The sequence below is a fragment of the Hyperolius riggenbachi genome, chromosome 11 (genome assembly GCF_040937935.1).
Source record: "Hyperolius riggenbachi isolate aHypRig1 chromosome 11, aHypRig1.pri, whole genome shotgun sequence".
Taxonomy (NCBI): domain Eukaryota; kingdom Metazoa; phylum Chordata; class Amphibia; order Anura; family Hyperoliidae; genus Hyperolius; species Hyperolius riggenbachi.
In genome coordinates this window covers 187,682,707-187,699,968 of record NC_090656.1, presented here as the reverse complement: position 1 = coordinate 187,699,968, position 17,262 = coordinate 187,682,707, and the positions used below count along the sequence as shown (strand labels likewise).

Sequence of the window (17,262 nt, the reverse complement as noted above, 5' to 3'; positions counted from 1 at the left end):
GAAATAACAGAAGGCAGGCTGAGCAGCAAGGACAGAGTGGAGGTGAGAGAGAAATAACAGAGTGCATAGTAAGCAAGCAGGGAAAGCATAAAAGTTATTGAGAAAATAGAGCATAGAGAGCAGAGGGAAAACAAAGCAATACCCATTGACTAGAGTAACCATAATTATTATTAAAGAATAGAGAGGGTTCTAGAGAAAGGTCTAAATTCGGAGTGAGCAGCACATGAGCAGAAGGTTATGGAAAATAGCACATGTTAGAAGGGATCAGAGCACGGGAGAGGTCAGAATGATATGCAGATAAAGAGCAGAGGTAACACACTAAAGGGCAAAGTAAAAAATAACAGTAAACAACAGTGTTGGAGGCACAGAAAAAGCAGTGTCTTATTATAACTTATAGTGAGAGACAAAAACAGAAAGTCAAAAAGGACAGTGAATAAAAAAAGAAGCGATAAACTCACCAGTATTTTAATTTTACTTTCGACAAATCATAGACTTCTATGACCTGAGTACACAGAGTAAGAGCATTACCATCACGTACTGACCCAGCACCTCCCATACATTTACCATCACATGCAGCCTCTTACCTTTAGCCTTTGATTAAATGCATCAAACAGCAGTTTGATCCCGTCCTGAGTCAGGCTAAGTATGAGGTCATGATTCAAAGGACACTGTGTGGGAAAGAGCACAGATTCTGAATGAACAAAACAATGTGCATTCTTTATCTACCAAAAAAAGCTTAGGGCCGGTTCACACTAGAGCAGATGCAACATGGAAACTGTTGTCCATTTTGCATCCCCTTGGAACAAATTCCCTGTTCGTTCCATGTCCCCCCCCCTGCATCGATCACATACGCATCGCCGCTCATCAGTTCGTCCGCCCATATTCAGCCTGGAGGCCAGCAGGAGCTTGGGGCTCTCCATAGGCTGCATTAAGCCAATTGTCCCTAGCAACAGGGAGAATTTTCATTGGTCCACCATGAACCAATGAGAATTCCCCATTGCTGAGGATCTCCATTGGTCTTTTGCAGCCTAATAGCAATCTCCATGCTTATGCCGGCCAATTGCCAGCGTTACCATGGTGATCGAAATGGGCGAAGCAGACACGGCAACTAGACTACTGAGAACTGACAGTGTCCATTTTAATAGGCTTTCATGACATACATTTTCCCGTCCAGAAAAATGTGCCAAGTTTGGACTCTGCGTTCCTCCATTTTTTATTAACAAGTGGAGGTGGATCCTATTTTTAACATTAGGATCCACTTTTTGCACTTAGCGGAGTAAAAAAAAAAAAAAAAAAAAAGGCCCGTATGGCTACGTTTTTAAGCAACTGTGAATCGGCCCTTTATCTGTATACTTGAAATGGGTCATCATTGTTTTGGTTTCCTGAACCATCACCTCAGTGGCAGATTCATTTGGGAAGTTTAAATACTTAAAGGAAACCTAAGACAAAAGGATGTTTGCTTACTTGGGGTTTCCTTCAGCCCTCCTGTTGTCCACCAGGTCCCTCACTGTCCTCCCGAGCCGATCCCCTGTGCTCCTGTGAAGTCTGCAATCCTGTTCCAGGCCACCCACATCCTCCATAATGCTTCCATGGCCAGAAGCTTTCTGCGCAATTACAATCTTAAATTACACAGAACGCTACCGGAAATGGGAGCACAATAAAACAGTGCATGCGGCCGAGACCGCACATGCGCATTAGACCACGACCGAGCAGAATCGTGGCTTTTACGGGCTGACAACGGCAAAACGGAGGGAACCGGGAGACCATCAAGGGAGCAGATGGACCACAGGGGGCTGGAAAAATCCTTTTCTCCATTTGTCTCAGGTACACTTTAAAGCAGGGGTCTCAAACTCGCGGCCCGCGGGCCATTTGCGGCCCTCGATACAATATTTTATGGCCCTTGCCGGCAAAAGCTTCCTTATAGTTCGCTTCAGTGCTCCCAAGTAATCCGCTGCATCCCCGCCGCTAAACGAGGGCTGCAGAGCCCCCAAATCTCCTGGGGGGCAATCCGCCTGCATTTCCTGGAAGGGGCAGAGCTTTCAGCTTCAGCTCTGCCCCTCCTGACGTCAGGCCGCATGGATCGCCGCCTCTCCCTGCCCCTCTCTGTGAAGGAAGAGTGAGAGGGGCGGGCAGAGGCGGCGATGCCCCGCGATTGTGAAATTCCTTATGCGGCCCAGCCTCATCCTGATTTTTCCTCCTGCGGCCCCAAGGTAAATTGAGTTTGAGACTCCTGCTTTAAAGTAAACCTGAAGCAAAAATAAACTTGTGAGATAATGAATTGTATGTGAAATACAGCTAAGAAATAGAACATTAATAGCAAAGAAACAAGTCTTATGTTGTTTTCAAGTGCAGGAAGAGTTAAAAAAAAAAAAAAAAAAAAAAAAAGAAACTTCAGTCGTTATCGAAGCAAAAGAGTTTCTCTGAGCTCTTCGACCCAACATGTGTGGAATACAGTTAGATTTTCTGAAGCACTTAAACAGCAGAGAAACAGTGCGAGACAGTTTGAGATGAGTGTTTACTGCAGGATAATTCAAAGGGTCATAAAACAAGCTATATAACTGAAAATAAAAATATGAGACTCTTTTCTTTGCTACGAATGTTCTATTCACTATCCGAACTACACATACAATTCATTATATCTTAAGGTTTTTTTGCGCTTCAGATTTGCTTTAAGGCAGACTATTCTTACAAATGTCTTGTGAAGCAGCTTAGACAAAGTATTAGCCCAGAGACAACTAGTACAGACTGGCTACATGTACGGACCATAAGTAAAGGCTCACCTGTTCGCTATAGAGGATCTGCACATTCCTGATCATCCTGCAGTGCTTCTGGAGGATAGACACAGCCTGAGCCAGGGGCATTCCTGCAACAGGTCAGCAACATTAAGGCTGGCCACAGCCCAACACAAGTCACAATGAAAAGAAGAACTATTATAGGGGATGTCCCTGAACTCATATTGGAAACCAGCGTGATCCTCTCCCTGACACACATGGGCCAAAGAGATGCAATTTTTTTCCACCCTGTACACAAAATGAATGAAAATTGTATGCAGTTTGGCAGTGGGCCAATCTAGATCAACAGTAGCCACATCTGAGTGGCCTTGTTTCAAGCTGCATACAATTTGCATTTAAACCAGAAAAATGAGAGTCTCACTGACCATCTCCACTCCCAGATAACGGCCATGCATGGAGACGGTATGAGACACCTCTGCACTCATTCACCATTTCACCCCAAGGCAGTTTTTACCTTTCCGTGCTCATCCCTTTCATTTGCCAATAGCTTAATCACTACTAATCAGAATGAAATTATCTTTATCTTGTTTTTTTCACCACCAATTGGGCTTTATGGGGTTGATATTTGTTTTCGGTAATTACTTTATTTTCTATGCATTTTAAAGGGAAATACAAGGAAAAAATAAAAAAATACTCTATTTCTCCAATTTCATCCCCTATGGTTTTAATATAAACACTGCTACTGGGCATAAAACCCACACATTTTATCTGCCTATTTGTCCTGGTTATCACAAGATTTTAATGATGTCCCTAGTACAAAGTATGGTGACAATATATTATTTGGAAATAAAGGTGTATTTTTTATTTTGGGTTTTTTTTTTTTTCACTATTTTCACATGCACGGGAATGCACGTGCACACGCACAGCAGCAGCACCACTGTCTGACTTATAAAAACATCCTGGAGCCATTAAGAGACTCTAGCAAGATGTTTTTATAAGTCAGCATGTCATTAAGTGGTTAAGTAAAGCATCTCACAGGGGATTTGGAACACCATGGCATATCCCTCTGTGTACAAGTGGCTTTGTGCTATTGTGCAGGCGCAAACCCTACAGGCACCTGTGCAGTTTGGCCATGCTTGTACATGGAGGGCAGCGGAGTTGTGAAGAACAGATGTCATGGAGCCTCCTACTCAGATCAGATCTCGTCTCCTCATGCTTTGTCTGTCGGGGTTCCTCAAGGCTCTGTCCTTGGTCCCCTCCTCTTTTCCATCTACATGCACGGTCTTGGTGACTTAAAGGGAAGGTTCACGGTGGGGACAAAATAAAAATAAAAATGCACATCCACTTACCTGGGGCTTCCTTCAGCCCGTACCAGGCAGGACGTGCCCTCGCTGCCGCTCCGCAGGCTCCCGGTGGCGCACCCGACCTGGCCAAGCCGGGCTACCAGGTCGGGCTCTTCTGCGTTCCAAAATGCGCCTCACGCGGGCGCTCTGACATCATCGGACGTCCTCCGGGCTGTACTGCGCAGGCGCAGTAGTTCTGGATGTGCATCTTTATTTTTTGTGTCCCCACCGCGGATCTTCCCTTTAATCAACTCATTCGGGTTTCCATACCACCGGTATACAGATGATACACAACTGTACCTCTCGCCCCAGACCTTAACTCTCTCCTCAAACGTGTTCCAGACTGCTTGTCTGCTATATCCTCCATGTCCTCTTGCGTCTTAAAACTCAATATGAGTAAAACAGAACTAATCATTTTTCCACTGTCCACCTCTCTGCCCGAAGTTACAATAAATGTTAACACTCTCATAACTTCAGTTCTCAAAGCACGGTGCTTGGGGGTAATATTCGACTCATCTCTCTCTTTTATTCCTCATGTCCACTCCATAACCAGCTCCTACCATCTCCAACTCAAAAACATATCTCGCATCTGACCTTTTCTCACTCAAGACACAACTAAAATGTTAACACATGCTCTTATAATAGATCGTCTGGACTACTGCAACGTACTACTTTGTGGACTACCTTCTAACAGACTGGCCCCGCTTCAGTTGGTACTGAACTCAGCTGCTTGTCTTATTCATCTTTCTTCTCGATCTTCCTCTGCTGCTCCTCTCTGTCAAGCTCTTCACTGGCTGCCAATTAACCACAGGATCCAGTTCAAACTCCTAACCCTAACCTACAAAGCTCTCCACAATCTCTCTCCCCGGTACATATCCTCACTAATTTCCAGATACAGACCCAATCGCAATCTCAGATCTGCACATGATCTTCTGTTGTCCTCCTCTAGAATTCCCTCCTCACATTCACGTTTGCGAGATTTTGCACGCGCTTCACCCCTCCTCTGAAATGCCCTCCCACAACACATCCGTCACTCGCCAACCTTTGTTACTTTTAAATACTCTCTAAAAACGAATTTGTTCCGACAAGCACATGCGCTACCTTAGGCCACTTCCCTTTGTCCTAAGACCAAATTGCACTCCTACTAGGCATCCTAAAACATACTGCCTCTATATATTTGTTGTATACTACCCCTCTTCTTGTTTCCTCCCATTCCCTTTAGATTGTAAGCTTGCAAGGGCAGGGCTCTCTCCCCCTTTTGTGTCTTGGAAATCATTATACATTTTATATATCGTGTTACTTTTATCACTGTCATTGCCAATTCAGTATCTTGTATTTTGTCACTAGTTATGCATCTTGTATTTTGGTGTACACCATTGTCTGTATTATTATGTACCCCATGTTTGTTTCTTACTTTGTACAGCGCCACACGGAATATGTTGGCGCTTTATAAATCAATGATAATAAAGGAGGATCAGGAAAGCCTCTAGAACAGGCCTGGCCAAACTTCGGCCCACGGGGTGGATTTGGCCCGTGACCATTATAAAGCCGACCCTCTGCTAGATGGCCGGATTCTCTCCTCCCATCCCCCTCCCTCCGTCTTCTCAAAGTTGCGTGTAGCACAGAACAAATGGACCTCACCCAATCGTTCTTTTCAGCTGCAATCTCAGTGGTAACAGCGGCATCGAAAGACATACCGTCATTACGTGCCAACATGTCACATGATGCCACCGTTGCCATGGAGATCACCAGTAGAATGAGCAATTGGGTGAGTCAAACCCAATCATCTTCTACAGCACAAACTCTGGAGGGAGGGAGCGAGGTAGTAAGACAGAGCAACAGCGGCATAAGTTTGTCCACTCCTGCTCTAGAACATCCACAGGCTTCCCTCTACTGTGGTAAATATACCTTCACTAAAAGATTCGCATTGGAACTGAAAAAGATAATTGTACACATTATGCAACAGTCTATTCTGTCCTATGGAGAGGGGAAGGGGTTGGGGGAAGGACTTGTTAAATGTGCCTTGCTGTAGCGACTATAACAGAGGAATAACAGCGGTCAGTATCTCCTGTACTCACACTACATTTCCCAGCAATCTTACTGGCAAACAATAGGCTGATGAAAATCTAGTGTTAGAACCTAGCTTAACTTTGCAAGACAAATATCCCCAGACTTGGTGACAGATAACTGGATCCCAACTGTTCTCAGGAAAGCCATCGTCTCTTTCCTACAGGACAGCAAAATGAGACTTTTCTTGAACTTACAAAACTAATAATAAAAAATCAGGTTTTAGCACTAAAAATGATAAATAAATGAAAATAAAATGATAAATAAATAAATCAGTGGTTTTGGAGCAATCCAGTAAAACATAATCCCTTCTGCCATTTATTTATCTAATGAGAACAAGATACTCGTCAAGCACTTGCTAACATGGTTCTAAAGGTGGCTGTTGCCAAAGTGATTCATCCCAGGATACTGCACATGTCAGAGTAACCAAATGACATAGGAAACAAGAGGTCAGATTCCTGAAATCAGGTGACAGCATGAGGCATGTGCCAAGAAACATCCCGAGAACAGACTCATCCTGTTAGTTACATGACACAACACAACTCTTATAAAAAGGAGAAGATATGGAAATCAACAAAAAACATAAGAAAAACAGCACCCATATTAATTGATCAAGTCCTTATCAGGAACTTACTCTCTGCTCTAAAAGTTAAGCAACAGCATAATAACCTTCAAATAAAAAAAAATGTTACAGCTGATACAAATCCTGCAATAAATCTGCACTGCGTACTTCCTGCTTTCATGGAAGCAGAAATATTGTTAACATTTCGTGTTTACCAATTAGATCAAATTACATTCATGATTAGTCACAGATGAGGGGGAATTAGGCTAAACTCTCTAAATACATACAGGGTGCATTTCTCTACGTTTTCCTTCTGTCCAGTGCAAGAGTTTAGGTCCAATTTAAAGGCAATTTCCATAATTTATGCATTAAAATTCTATGGCAATGATACCCAGTGAACGATACGCACAGTTTTATGAGGCTGGTCGAGTGTGATATCTGCCTTTATCCTATCTTACAAAAATATATCAGGAAGAAATGATGGCGTTTTAGGCCGGTTGCACACTATGACGGTGCGATCGCCCAGCGTCAGCTGGATGATCGTACCGCAGCGGCCTTGGAAAGTCGCACCGTGCGCAATAGCTGTGGGGCAACCGTTACAAAGAAAAACTGATCATGGGATTTCCGGTTTACTTCTGGCAGTGGCAGGGTAACGCACCGCACCCTATTACTTCTGTGGTGCTCGGAGCACTTCCGTCTCATTGTGTTGCACCGCGGGTACTGTGGCCTGCCTCATAGAGACTAATGGCTACTGCGACGAGCTGCGGCGGGGGAGAGTACCGCGATGCAATGTAACGCCACATGTGTGAAAGGGGCCTTAAAGGCACAGGCTGGTAACAACAAACACAGATAATCCCCGCTGTATTGCCAAGATTTTGGCTAAATGTGTGTTTTGAAACAGTACTACAAGGCCGTATTCTAGCATGCATTAGCCTGGCTATTGCAGCTACTCAGCCTGACACAGAATGATCAAACCTGCATACTGACAGGTATTTTAGGGGAAAAACCACATAAAGTAAGGAGAAAAAATGAGAGAATTCCAAAAGTGATAACTCTTCACACTAACAGGAAGGTCACATGACTCACCTAATGTAAACTCCCATTGCTGGTTGCCAAGGGATCTCTCAGGCACAACCTCCAGATCCAGCATTGGCTCAGGACAGGGAGGTACCAGGTGTCAGCTGAGATCCAGACTGTTTCCACAGCTAAATCTAGAAGGACAGAAGAAATATAATGAATAGAGTATGATCATTGTACACATACAAGCTTATGCCTGACCGCACACTTTCCAGTCAGTATCATTTGTGTGCAAGTTAACCAAGAACGGTGTATGGTGAGGGCCAACAGATTAATCATTTGAATACATTGATTTCATAAGTCTGTACCGGGCTCTACATTTAAAGCGGACCTGAACTCAGAACGTCCTCTCTGCTCTAAAAGATACACAACAGCATACTAACCTTTAAATAAAAACATTTCTTTGTTACAGCCGATACAAATCCTAAAATAAATCACTTTGTCTACACTTCCTGATTTATGGAAGCAGACATTGTTAATACCCTGTGCTTTCAGATGAGCTTATATGCCTTACCTGCCATGGCAAGGGAGAGATCAAATTACAACTTGTGATTAGACACTGATGAGGGGGAATTAAGACAGGCTAAATTCTCTGAATACATACAGGGTGCACTTCTCTATGTGTTCCTTCTGTGTTCCTTCTGTGTCCTGTGCAAGAGTTCAGGTCCACTTTAAGGCGGACCAAAACCAAACATTTTTTAATTCAAAATATTTATTTGCACCACTCTGATACATACAAAGATCAATAAACACTCCTTCAAGCCTATGAGCATTTCATAACTAGGGTTATACAGGTGGCAGCCATTAAGTCTGAGCTTAGTAGGAGGTTTTTAGATCATGGGTGTGTTTGTCATCAGCTACCCTCCCTCACAGGGACGTCGCCTATGTGAAATCTCACGCAAGCTGAGATCGCCTCCCCTGTGACATCATCAGTAGCAGCCTGTGTTTTGTTTTTATTTTTTATCTCCTAAACCAGTCTGCCGGATTCTGTCCCGGCAAAGGAAGGGAGGGATTTGTCATCATGCAACTGAAAACAGGCTGCCATTTATTATTACATAGTTACATAGTTATTTGGGTTGAAAAAAGACATAAGTCCATCGAGTTCAACCAAAGAACAAAGTACAACACCAGCCTGCTCCCTCACATATGCCTGTTGATCCAGAGGAAGGCGAAAAACCCTTACAAGGCATGGTCCAATTAGCCCCGAAAGGGAAAAAAATTCCTTCCTGACTCCAGATGGCAATCCCTGGATCAACATCATTAGGGATTACCTAGTCATTATAGCCATGGATGTCTTTCAACGCAAGGAAAGCATCCAAGCCCCCTTTGCAGGTATAGAGTTTGCCATAACTACTTTCTGTGGCAATGCATTCCACATCTATTATAAGTTAGAAGATAGTATACAAATTAGTACAATGAGTGCATACGGCTTATGGCCAGCATAAGTATACTCCAATATACAATATTTTAGTCTGCAGAAGTCTTATTAGCAGGGAGGCTGCCCTGCTGCACTCTCCCTACATTTTCTTACCTTTAAATCCAATTTTTTTTTTAAACAAAGCCCCATGAGGCCTGCTGCTCACCACTGCATCAAACTGAAACAGGAGTGTAAATAGATTAGACCAGGCTTTCTCAACCAAGGTTCTCTGAGGGGTTTGCACCAATGATTTGGGCGCAGCCATAGACTGGGATGTGAATTATGGCTATAGCTGCAGCGCTCAGTGACAAATTTGGGTTCGGGAGCTCAAATTAGAAAAAAAGAGGTAATTTAGCTGCTAGCAATAGCCAGGTGCCCATATTACATGTCCCCCCACCCCCAAGTTGCTACAACTCAGAGGGGGAATAACTAACGCCACCCCAGACTTTCAGCAGGCGCAAGGGGACCCGTCTTTTTGCTTCACCCTGCGCCGGAATTTGGGCACAGCCGATTTTAAATGTACGGCAGTGGGGAAGGCAGGAAACACGGCAAGAGGAGAGTTCTTCTGCAGACTGACTGGAAGTAAAAGATGAAAACCTATCTGAACAATCAAATGTGCTAGCAAATAAAATCCATCATATATGTTGGCTGAAAGTATGTGGTGATCAATGTAATGTGACAGGAACAGGAACTTACCGGAACAAAAAACTGGATGGAAAAGCTATCATGTGTGTGTACAATGATTGGGCATTCTTATCCAATCAATAAATGCCACAATTGGAAAATTGTTCAGACTCATTGAATGCCTGGCAGGCTGGACTTAGATCTACCATATAAAATAGACCTAAGCAACCCTGTCACTGACTACAACCCCTATTTTCTTCATGATCTCCAAGTACCTCCCCACCCCAAAACAAAATGTAAGCTTCACCCTCTATGCTGTCTTTAGCACTGATAAACACTCGCGGGCAGGAAACCATTTATATACACATTAAAGTGATCTTTCTGGTATTTTCATACCACATTACATGCTAATGACTGTTTAGGGAACAAAGCTATTCATTCAGCTTCAATGATTCACACCATTTCTTGCTTTTCATATGATAAAGATTTAATTATTTGCTGTAATTAAATGTTATTCTATTTGTAATACTAACAATACATGCCAATGAGATTCCAGTGATAATGACATTTGACAAGAGATGTTCAGCACCCTGTGCTGGAGATAAAAGGACATACAGAAGAAAATGGAGGATCTCCTTATACGTTGGTTCAAGTCCTAAATAAGTGTAAAGTTAAATTGACCCCATAGTGGGAGGAGAAAAGCTGCTGTCATCTCTTATCCTTTTTAAAGGGAACTCTGCACACAATTTAAAAAACTTCTTTAAAAAGTGTACGGAGATGGATTTTAGGGGGCGAATGGGACACGGTTTCCAGTTCTATGACATGCTGCTCCTTTGTCCCTGGCAGTCGCAATGCATGTTAGAAGATGGAATTCCCATTAATGTGATTGCCTATCCTGGCCACATCAATGAACTACATCTCCCGGCATGCATTGCAGCAACCATTGACACAGGAAGTCACTGTGGGAATTTCAACTAGTGGCACATAGACACAGAAGATGAAAGCTTCCATATGAATATGGAGCAGCCCCCTGTAGGAAAGTAAAGGTACACTGCCCCTCAGAAGCCCACACAAGTAAGGAACCTTCCTTAGGCTCCCTGCACATTGCAAATCCGTTTTCCAATTCTGATTCCGATTTTACCTGAATACATTCAACAGAAAAACGGATCAAAAAACGCAGCATGCAGTAAAGATTAAAAATCTGAATCTGAATCGGATGTAAAAACCAATTAAAAAGCGGAATCTGAATCGGAAATGCATGCAGCGTGCAAGAGGCCTAATTGTTTTCCATACTTTGGAGCACCCAGGTGCTCAGTATATTTTAAACATGCTTGCCTAGCTGTTGTGCTGATCCTCTGCATTTAGTAGTTAAAGTAATGGAACTCATTTTTCACTACATTCACTTTTCAGTGCTATAGCTGCAGCTTTACAATGCATGTTTAGCGCACACTAATTGGTGCAGCTGTGTTTTTATTAAACACTACATATTGGTGGGAATGTCAGAATACAACTGCTATGGAAACCCATGCTTGTAAATTGCAAACCATGTGTGTTTAAAGAGACACTGTAACATCAAAAAATTCCCCTGGGGGGTACTCACCTCGGGGAGGGGGAAGCCTCAGGGTCCCAATGAGGCTTCCCACGCCGTCCTCTGTCCCATGGGGGTCTCGCTGCAGCCCTCGGCAGTGGGGGACACATAGGCATGTTATGAAGCAGGAAATATGCCTCTGTGTCCCATCTGTCCCTCTACCCCACCGCCTTGGATTCTCTTTAACATCCTGTGCTTTCACATTAGCTTATCTGCCGTGGCAGTCAGGTGACACAGGGGAGAGATCACATTACAACTTGTGATTAAACATGGGTGAGGGGGAATTAGACACGCTAAATGCATACAGGGTGCATTTCTCTACGTTTTCCTTCTACCCTGTGCAAGAGTTCAGGTTCACGTTAAAGTGAACCTTAAGTCAACCCAAAAAAAATGAGTTTTACTCACCTGGGGCTTCCAATAGCCCCCTGCAGCTGTCCCGTGCCCTCGCCGTGTCCCTTCGATCCTCCTGTCCCCGCCGGAAAGCACTTCCGGTTTCGCCGTCAGGAGCCGACAGGCTGGGAACGCGAGTGATTCTTCGCGTTCCCAGACACAATATCGCCCTCTATGCTTGCTTGACTTTAGGATCACTTTAAAGGGATACTGTAGGGGGTCGGGGGAAAATGAGCTGAACTTACCCGGGGCTTCTAATGGTCCCCCGCAGACATCCTGTGTTGGCGCAGCCACTCACCGATGCTCCGGCCCCGCCTCCAGTTCACTTCTGGAATTTCTGACTTTAAAGTCAGAAAACCACTGCGCCTGCACGCCCGTGTCCTTGCTCCCGCTGATGTCACCAGGAGTGTACTGCGCAGACACAGACCATACTGGGCCTGCGCTGTGCGCTCTTGATGACATCAGCGGGATCGAGGACACGGCAACGCAGGCGCAGTGGTTTTCAGACTTTAAAGTCTGAAATTCCAGAAGTGAACCGGAGGCGGGGCCGGAGCATCGGTGAGTGGCTGCACCAACACAGGATGTCTGCGGGGGACCGTTAGAAGCCCCGGGTAAGTTCAACTCATTTTCCCCTGACCCCCCTACAGTATCCCTTTAAGAAATGAGAATACATTGCTATTTAACAGATATACAGTAGAATCTCATTACAGTAAACTCTGCTAAAGTTAACCTCTGGCTATAGTAAACTCTTTCCCCAGGTCCCAGAAAATGCAGCTGTATACATAGAAAATGTATAACAATGTCAAAGTAAACTGGCCAGGTCTCTTGAAGTTGACTATAAAAGGTATTCTACTGTATACACACACACAGTTAAAGGGACAACGAGCAGTGCAGAAACTATGGAAATATGCATACCATTTTGAAGCTCTCTTTCTCCTCTTTCCAACGATAAATAAACCGCCGCCCTACGCCTTTTAGTTTTCGCTATTTTTGCAATCGAATTTGCGGCCGGCAGCTCCATTCAGCTGCTGACTTTGGGGAAAAGTCGTGCTGTGTAATACAAGCAACTATGGAAAGATGCATACCATTTTGAAGCTCTCTTTCTCGTCTTTCCAACGATACATAAACTCGCCGCCCTACGCCTTTTAGTTTTCAATATTTTCGCGATCGAAATCGCGGCAGCCACAATTTCGATCGCGAAAATAGCAATAACTAAAAGGCGTAGGGCGGCGGTTTATATATCGTTGGAAAGAGGAGAAAGAGAGCTTCAAAATGGTATGCATCTTTCCATAGTTTCTGTACTGCTCGGAGTCCCTTTAATACAGTGGGATGCAAACGTTTTGGCAACATTGTTAATCGTCATTACTTTCCTGTATAAATCGTTGATTGTTATGATAAAAAATGTCAGTTTAATATATCATATAGGATACACACACAGTGATATTTGAGAAGTGAAATTAAAGTTTATTGGGTTTACAAAAAGTGTGCAATAATGGTTTAAACAAAATTAAAAAATAAATGAAATCACTATTTAGTAGATCCTCCTTTTGCAGAAATTACTGCCTATAAACGCTTCCTGTAGGTTCCAGTGAGTGTCTGGATTCTGGTTGAAAGTATTTTGGACCATTCCTCTTTACAAAACATATCTAGTTCATTCAGGTTTGATGGCTTCCGAGCATGGACAGCTCTCTTTAACTCACACCACAGATTTTAAATTATAATCAGGTTTGGGGACTGAGATGGCCATTCCAGAACGTTGTACTTGTTCCTCTGCATGAATGCCTTAGTGGATTTTAAGCAGTGTTTCGGGTCGTTGTCTTGTTGAAAGATCCAGCCCTGGCGCACCTTCAGCTTGGTCACTGATTCCTGAACATTGGTCTCCAGAATCTGCTGATACTGAGTGGAATCCATGCATCCCTCAACTTTGGCAAGATTCCCAGTCCCTGCACTGGCCACACAGCCCCACAGCATGATGGAATCACCACATTTTACTGTAGGTAGCAGGTGTTTTTCTTGGAATGCTGTGTTGTTTTTCTTCAATGCATAACACCCCTTGTTATGCCCAAATAACTCCAATTTAGTTTCATCAGTCCACAGCACCTTATTCCAAAATTAAGTTGGCTTGTCCAAATGTGCTTTAGCTGTAGGCAGAGAAAAAGCTTCCTCTGCATCACTCCCACATACAGCATCTCCTTGTGTAAAGTGCGCCGAATGGTTAAACGATGCACAGTGACTCCATCTGCAGCAAGATGATGTTGTAGGTCTTTGGTGCTGGTCTGTGGGTTGACTGACTGTTCTCACCAGTCATTACTTCTGTCTATCCGAGATTTTTCTTGGTCTGCCAATTCGAGCCTTAACTTTTTTTTTTTAGATCCCCATGTTGCTACTCTTCAGAGAAAATTAAAAGTGGAGGGAAACTTACAATTGACCTCTTAAAATACTCTATCATAATTGGATTTACCTGTGTATGTAGGTCAGGGGTCACTAAGCTTACCAAGCCAATTTGAGTTCCAATAATTAGTTTTAAATGTTTTGGAATCAGTAAAATGACAACAGTGCCCAAATTTATGCACCTGTCTAATTGTATTTAAACAATTATTGGGCACGTTCTGTAAATCCAATAAACTTAATTTAACTTCTCAAACTGTGTGTCTCCTATATGATATATTTAAGTGACATTTTTTATGTTAACAACCAACAATTTATACAGGAAAATCATGACGATTAACAAGGTTGCCCAAACTTTCGCATCCCACTGTAGTAGAAACTACAGCTTGGCTTCCCCCCACCCACCCCCTTTTCCAAATTACTATTCTTTAAATTACTTTCTTGTGCAAGCTGGTTGTCCCCAGGGAACATGGCCAACAAGCCTGTAATTCCCTTCTCTATTACTTCAGTCAGCTCACATGATATCTTTTAGGATCCAAGGAGTGCCTTGTGGGAGGGCAGCAGATAATCTAACACTGCCTTGCAAAGCATGAGTTAGCATCAAATACGTTGGCAGCCTCTGACAATCAAAAGAGTCAGAGTGAGAGTGTGTGTTTTGCCAGCACTTGGGAATGGGGATTTCTATGCTTTTTTTAACCACTTCACATTCCTAGGTTTTTACCCCATTAAAGCTAATGGGAGTCTTTTTTCAAAAAAAGAAACCAGATACTTACCTGAGGAGAGTGAAAGCTCTGGGTCCTAATGAGCCTTCCCTCTCCTCTCTCGGGGCCCTCTGTGCAGCGCTGGCTCCCCCGTTTAAATACCCCGCCGTGGGGGGCTTCGGGAGCAGAGTCCCCCAGAAGACAGGCGGCTCCATACCTCGCACACGTGAGAGAAAGGGTGTTTGTGCGTGCGCAGTATGGAGTGGCATGTCTTCAGAAGAACTCAGGTTCCTGAAGCTTCCCTTTGGCGGCAGTGAGAGCAGTATTTGACTAATGTAGTGAAATACTGCTACGGGGGAGCCAGCGCTAAAACAGGCACCGGGAGAGGAGTGGGAAGGCTCTATTGGACCCAGAGCCTTCCCTCTCCTTAGATAAGTATCTAGCTTTGTTTTTAAGAAGTGGTTCCCATTGACTTTAAGGATATCCGATGCAACTGTCTTTACAAAAAAAAAAAAAAAAGTAATTTGGGCTGACACCTCTGTCTGATCTGTGCCAGGGTGACAGGCTATATGGAAACCCTGGAGGTTAATCTTGTATGTGCTTCCATGAAACCAGAAAGCAACTGTTACTGCTTACATTTCTCCACAGAGATGCTCCGGTTTAAAGAAATGTTTTTTTTCTGTAAAGGATGTTATGAAGTTGCTTATCTTTTATACCAGAAAGGAAGTCCTGGGTTTGGGTCCGCTTTAACCACTTACTGCATCTTGTGCATTGTATTCACGGCCCGGCAAAACTTCACTTGAATTACCAGTGCCGTGAATATAAGTCTTCAGCGGTGGACGGCCACCGCGTGTGCTTCCGTCATTGCCCGTTAGAGAGATGAATGAATGGGAACGCAGTTCCTATTCATTAATCTGAGTCCCCAATTCAATGAACGCCGGCGTCTATGAGATGCCTCCATTCATTGTATCTTCCTGTTGTTAGTGCCATGCATTACTTCTGATCAGAAATAATGACTGAGGACATCTTGTGGCCAAATAGTAAATTACACCAAAAATGCACTTTTATTTAATAAAAATCCCAACACTGACTTTTATAATTAACTATTTCCCTCCCACACCCTCCCATAGTACCCAAACTTGTTTTTTTTTGTATTGAAAGCAAAAAAAAATTATATAAAAAAATACATAAGTAGTTACCTTAGGGACTGAACTTTTTTATATTTATGTCAAGCGGGAATATTACTGTTAATTTTTAATTTGTGGGCTTGTAATTAGTAATGGACGCAAAACTGAAAAAATGCACCTTTATTTCCAAATAAAATATTGGCACCATACATTGTATTAGGGAAATTTTTTTAAACGTTGCAATAACCGGGACAACTGGGCAAATAAAATGTGTGGCTTTTATCCACAGTAGAACGTTTCATTTTAAGACTCTAATGGCCAAAAACTGAGAAATAATGAATTTTTTCAATTTTTTTCTTATGATTCCAATTAAAATGCATTTAAAATGAAATGATTCTTACCATAATGCACCTCCCAAAGAAAGCCATATTGGTGGTGAAAAAAACAAGATATAGATCATTTTGTCGTGATTAGTAGTGATTAAAGGAGAACTGTAGTGAGAGGGATATGGAGGCTGCCATATTTATTTCCTTTTAAGCAATACCAGTTGCCTGGCAGCCCTGATGGTCTATTTGCCTAAAGAAGTGTCTGAATCACACCAGAAACCAGCATGCAGCTAATCTTGTCATATCTGTCTAAATTTGTCAGAAACACCTGATCTGCTGCATGCTTGTTCAGGGCCTATGGCTGAAAGTATTAGAGGCAGAGGATTAGCTGAATAGCCAGGCAACTGGTATTGCTTAAAAGGAAATAAATATGGCAGCCTCCATATACCTCTCACTACAGTTCTCCTTTAAGTTATTGCCGAAAGAATGGGAGGAGCCCTGACAGGTGAAAATTGCTCTGGTCCTAAAGGGGTAATAACCCCTCAGTGGTCAAGTGATTCCCGACAATTTTGGTGTTTTGGCTGTGTTGCTATTGACACAGCAATGAATGTGTCATTGAGCAGAGACAATGAAACCGTAAAAACTTAACAGGTAGATTTGAATATACAATACAACTGCAGAATATCTAAGAAAAAACAAACAAAAAGAATGTTTAGGCTAATGAGGACAGATACCATGGTTTATCTCATCAGTCTTATTTGCGAAGGACATGACTCTCACATCCTGGAATCTTTAGGGAGGCAAAGTAAGACATGAGCGTCACGTCGGAGAATGAAAAGTGGTTAATATTTATGCAGCTCCCAAACAGACAAATCTTGAAGTTTTTATACATTACCCTGTACTTTAATTTTCTTTTCGTG

At 43.1% G+C, this 17,262-nt stretch overlaps 1 protein-coding gene across 1 annotated transcript in view; it reads right to left on the bottom strand.

Moving 5' to 3' along the window:
• Window positions 1-17,262, bottom strand: part of PHAF1 (phagosome assembly factor 1) — an 89,317-nt gene that overhangs the window by 41,418 nt on the left and 30,637 nt on the right. Inside the window, exons 2-5 of the mRNA XM_068261479.1 lie at window positions 7,791-7,915; window positions 2,781-2,863; window positions 585-668; window positions 459-502 (exon numbers count right to left, since the gene is read on the bottom strand). Coding sequence (XP_068117580.1) covers window positions 459-502; window positions 585-668; window positions 2,781-2,863; window positions 7,791-7,854 — 275 coding nt within the window. The 5' untranslated portion in view covers window positions 7,855-7,915. The remainder of the gene's footprint in view (window positions 1-458; window positions 503-584; window positions 669-2,780; window positions 2,864-7,790; window positions 7,916-17,262) is intronic.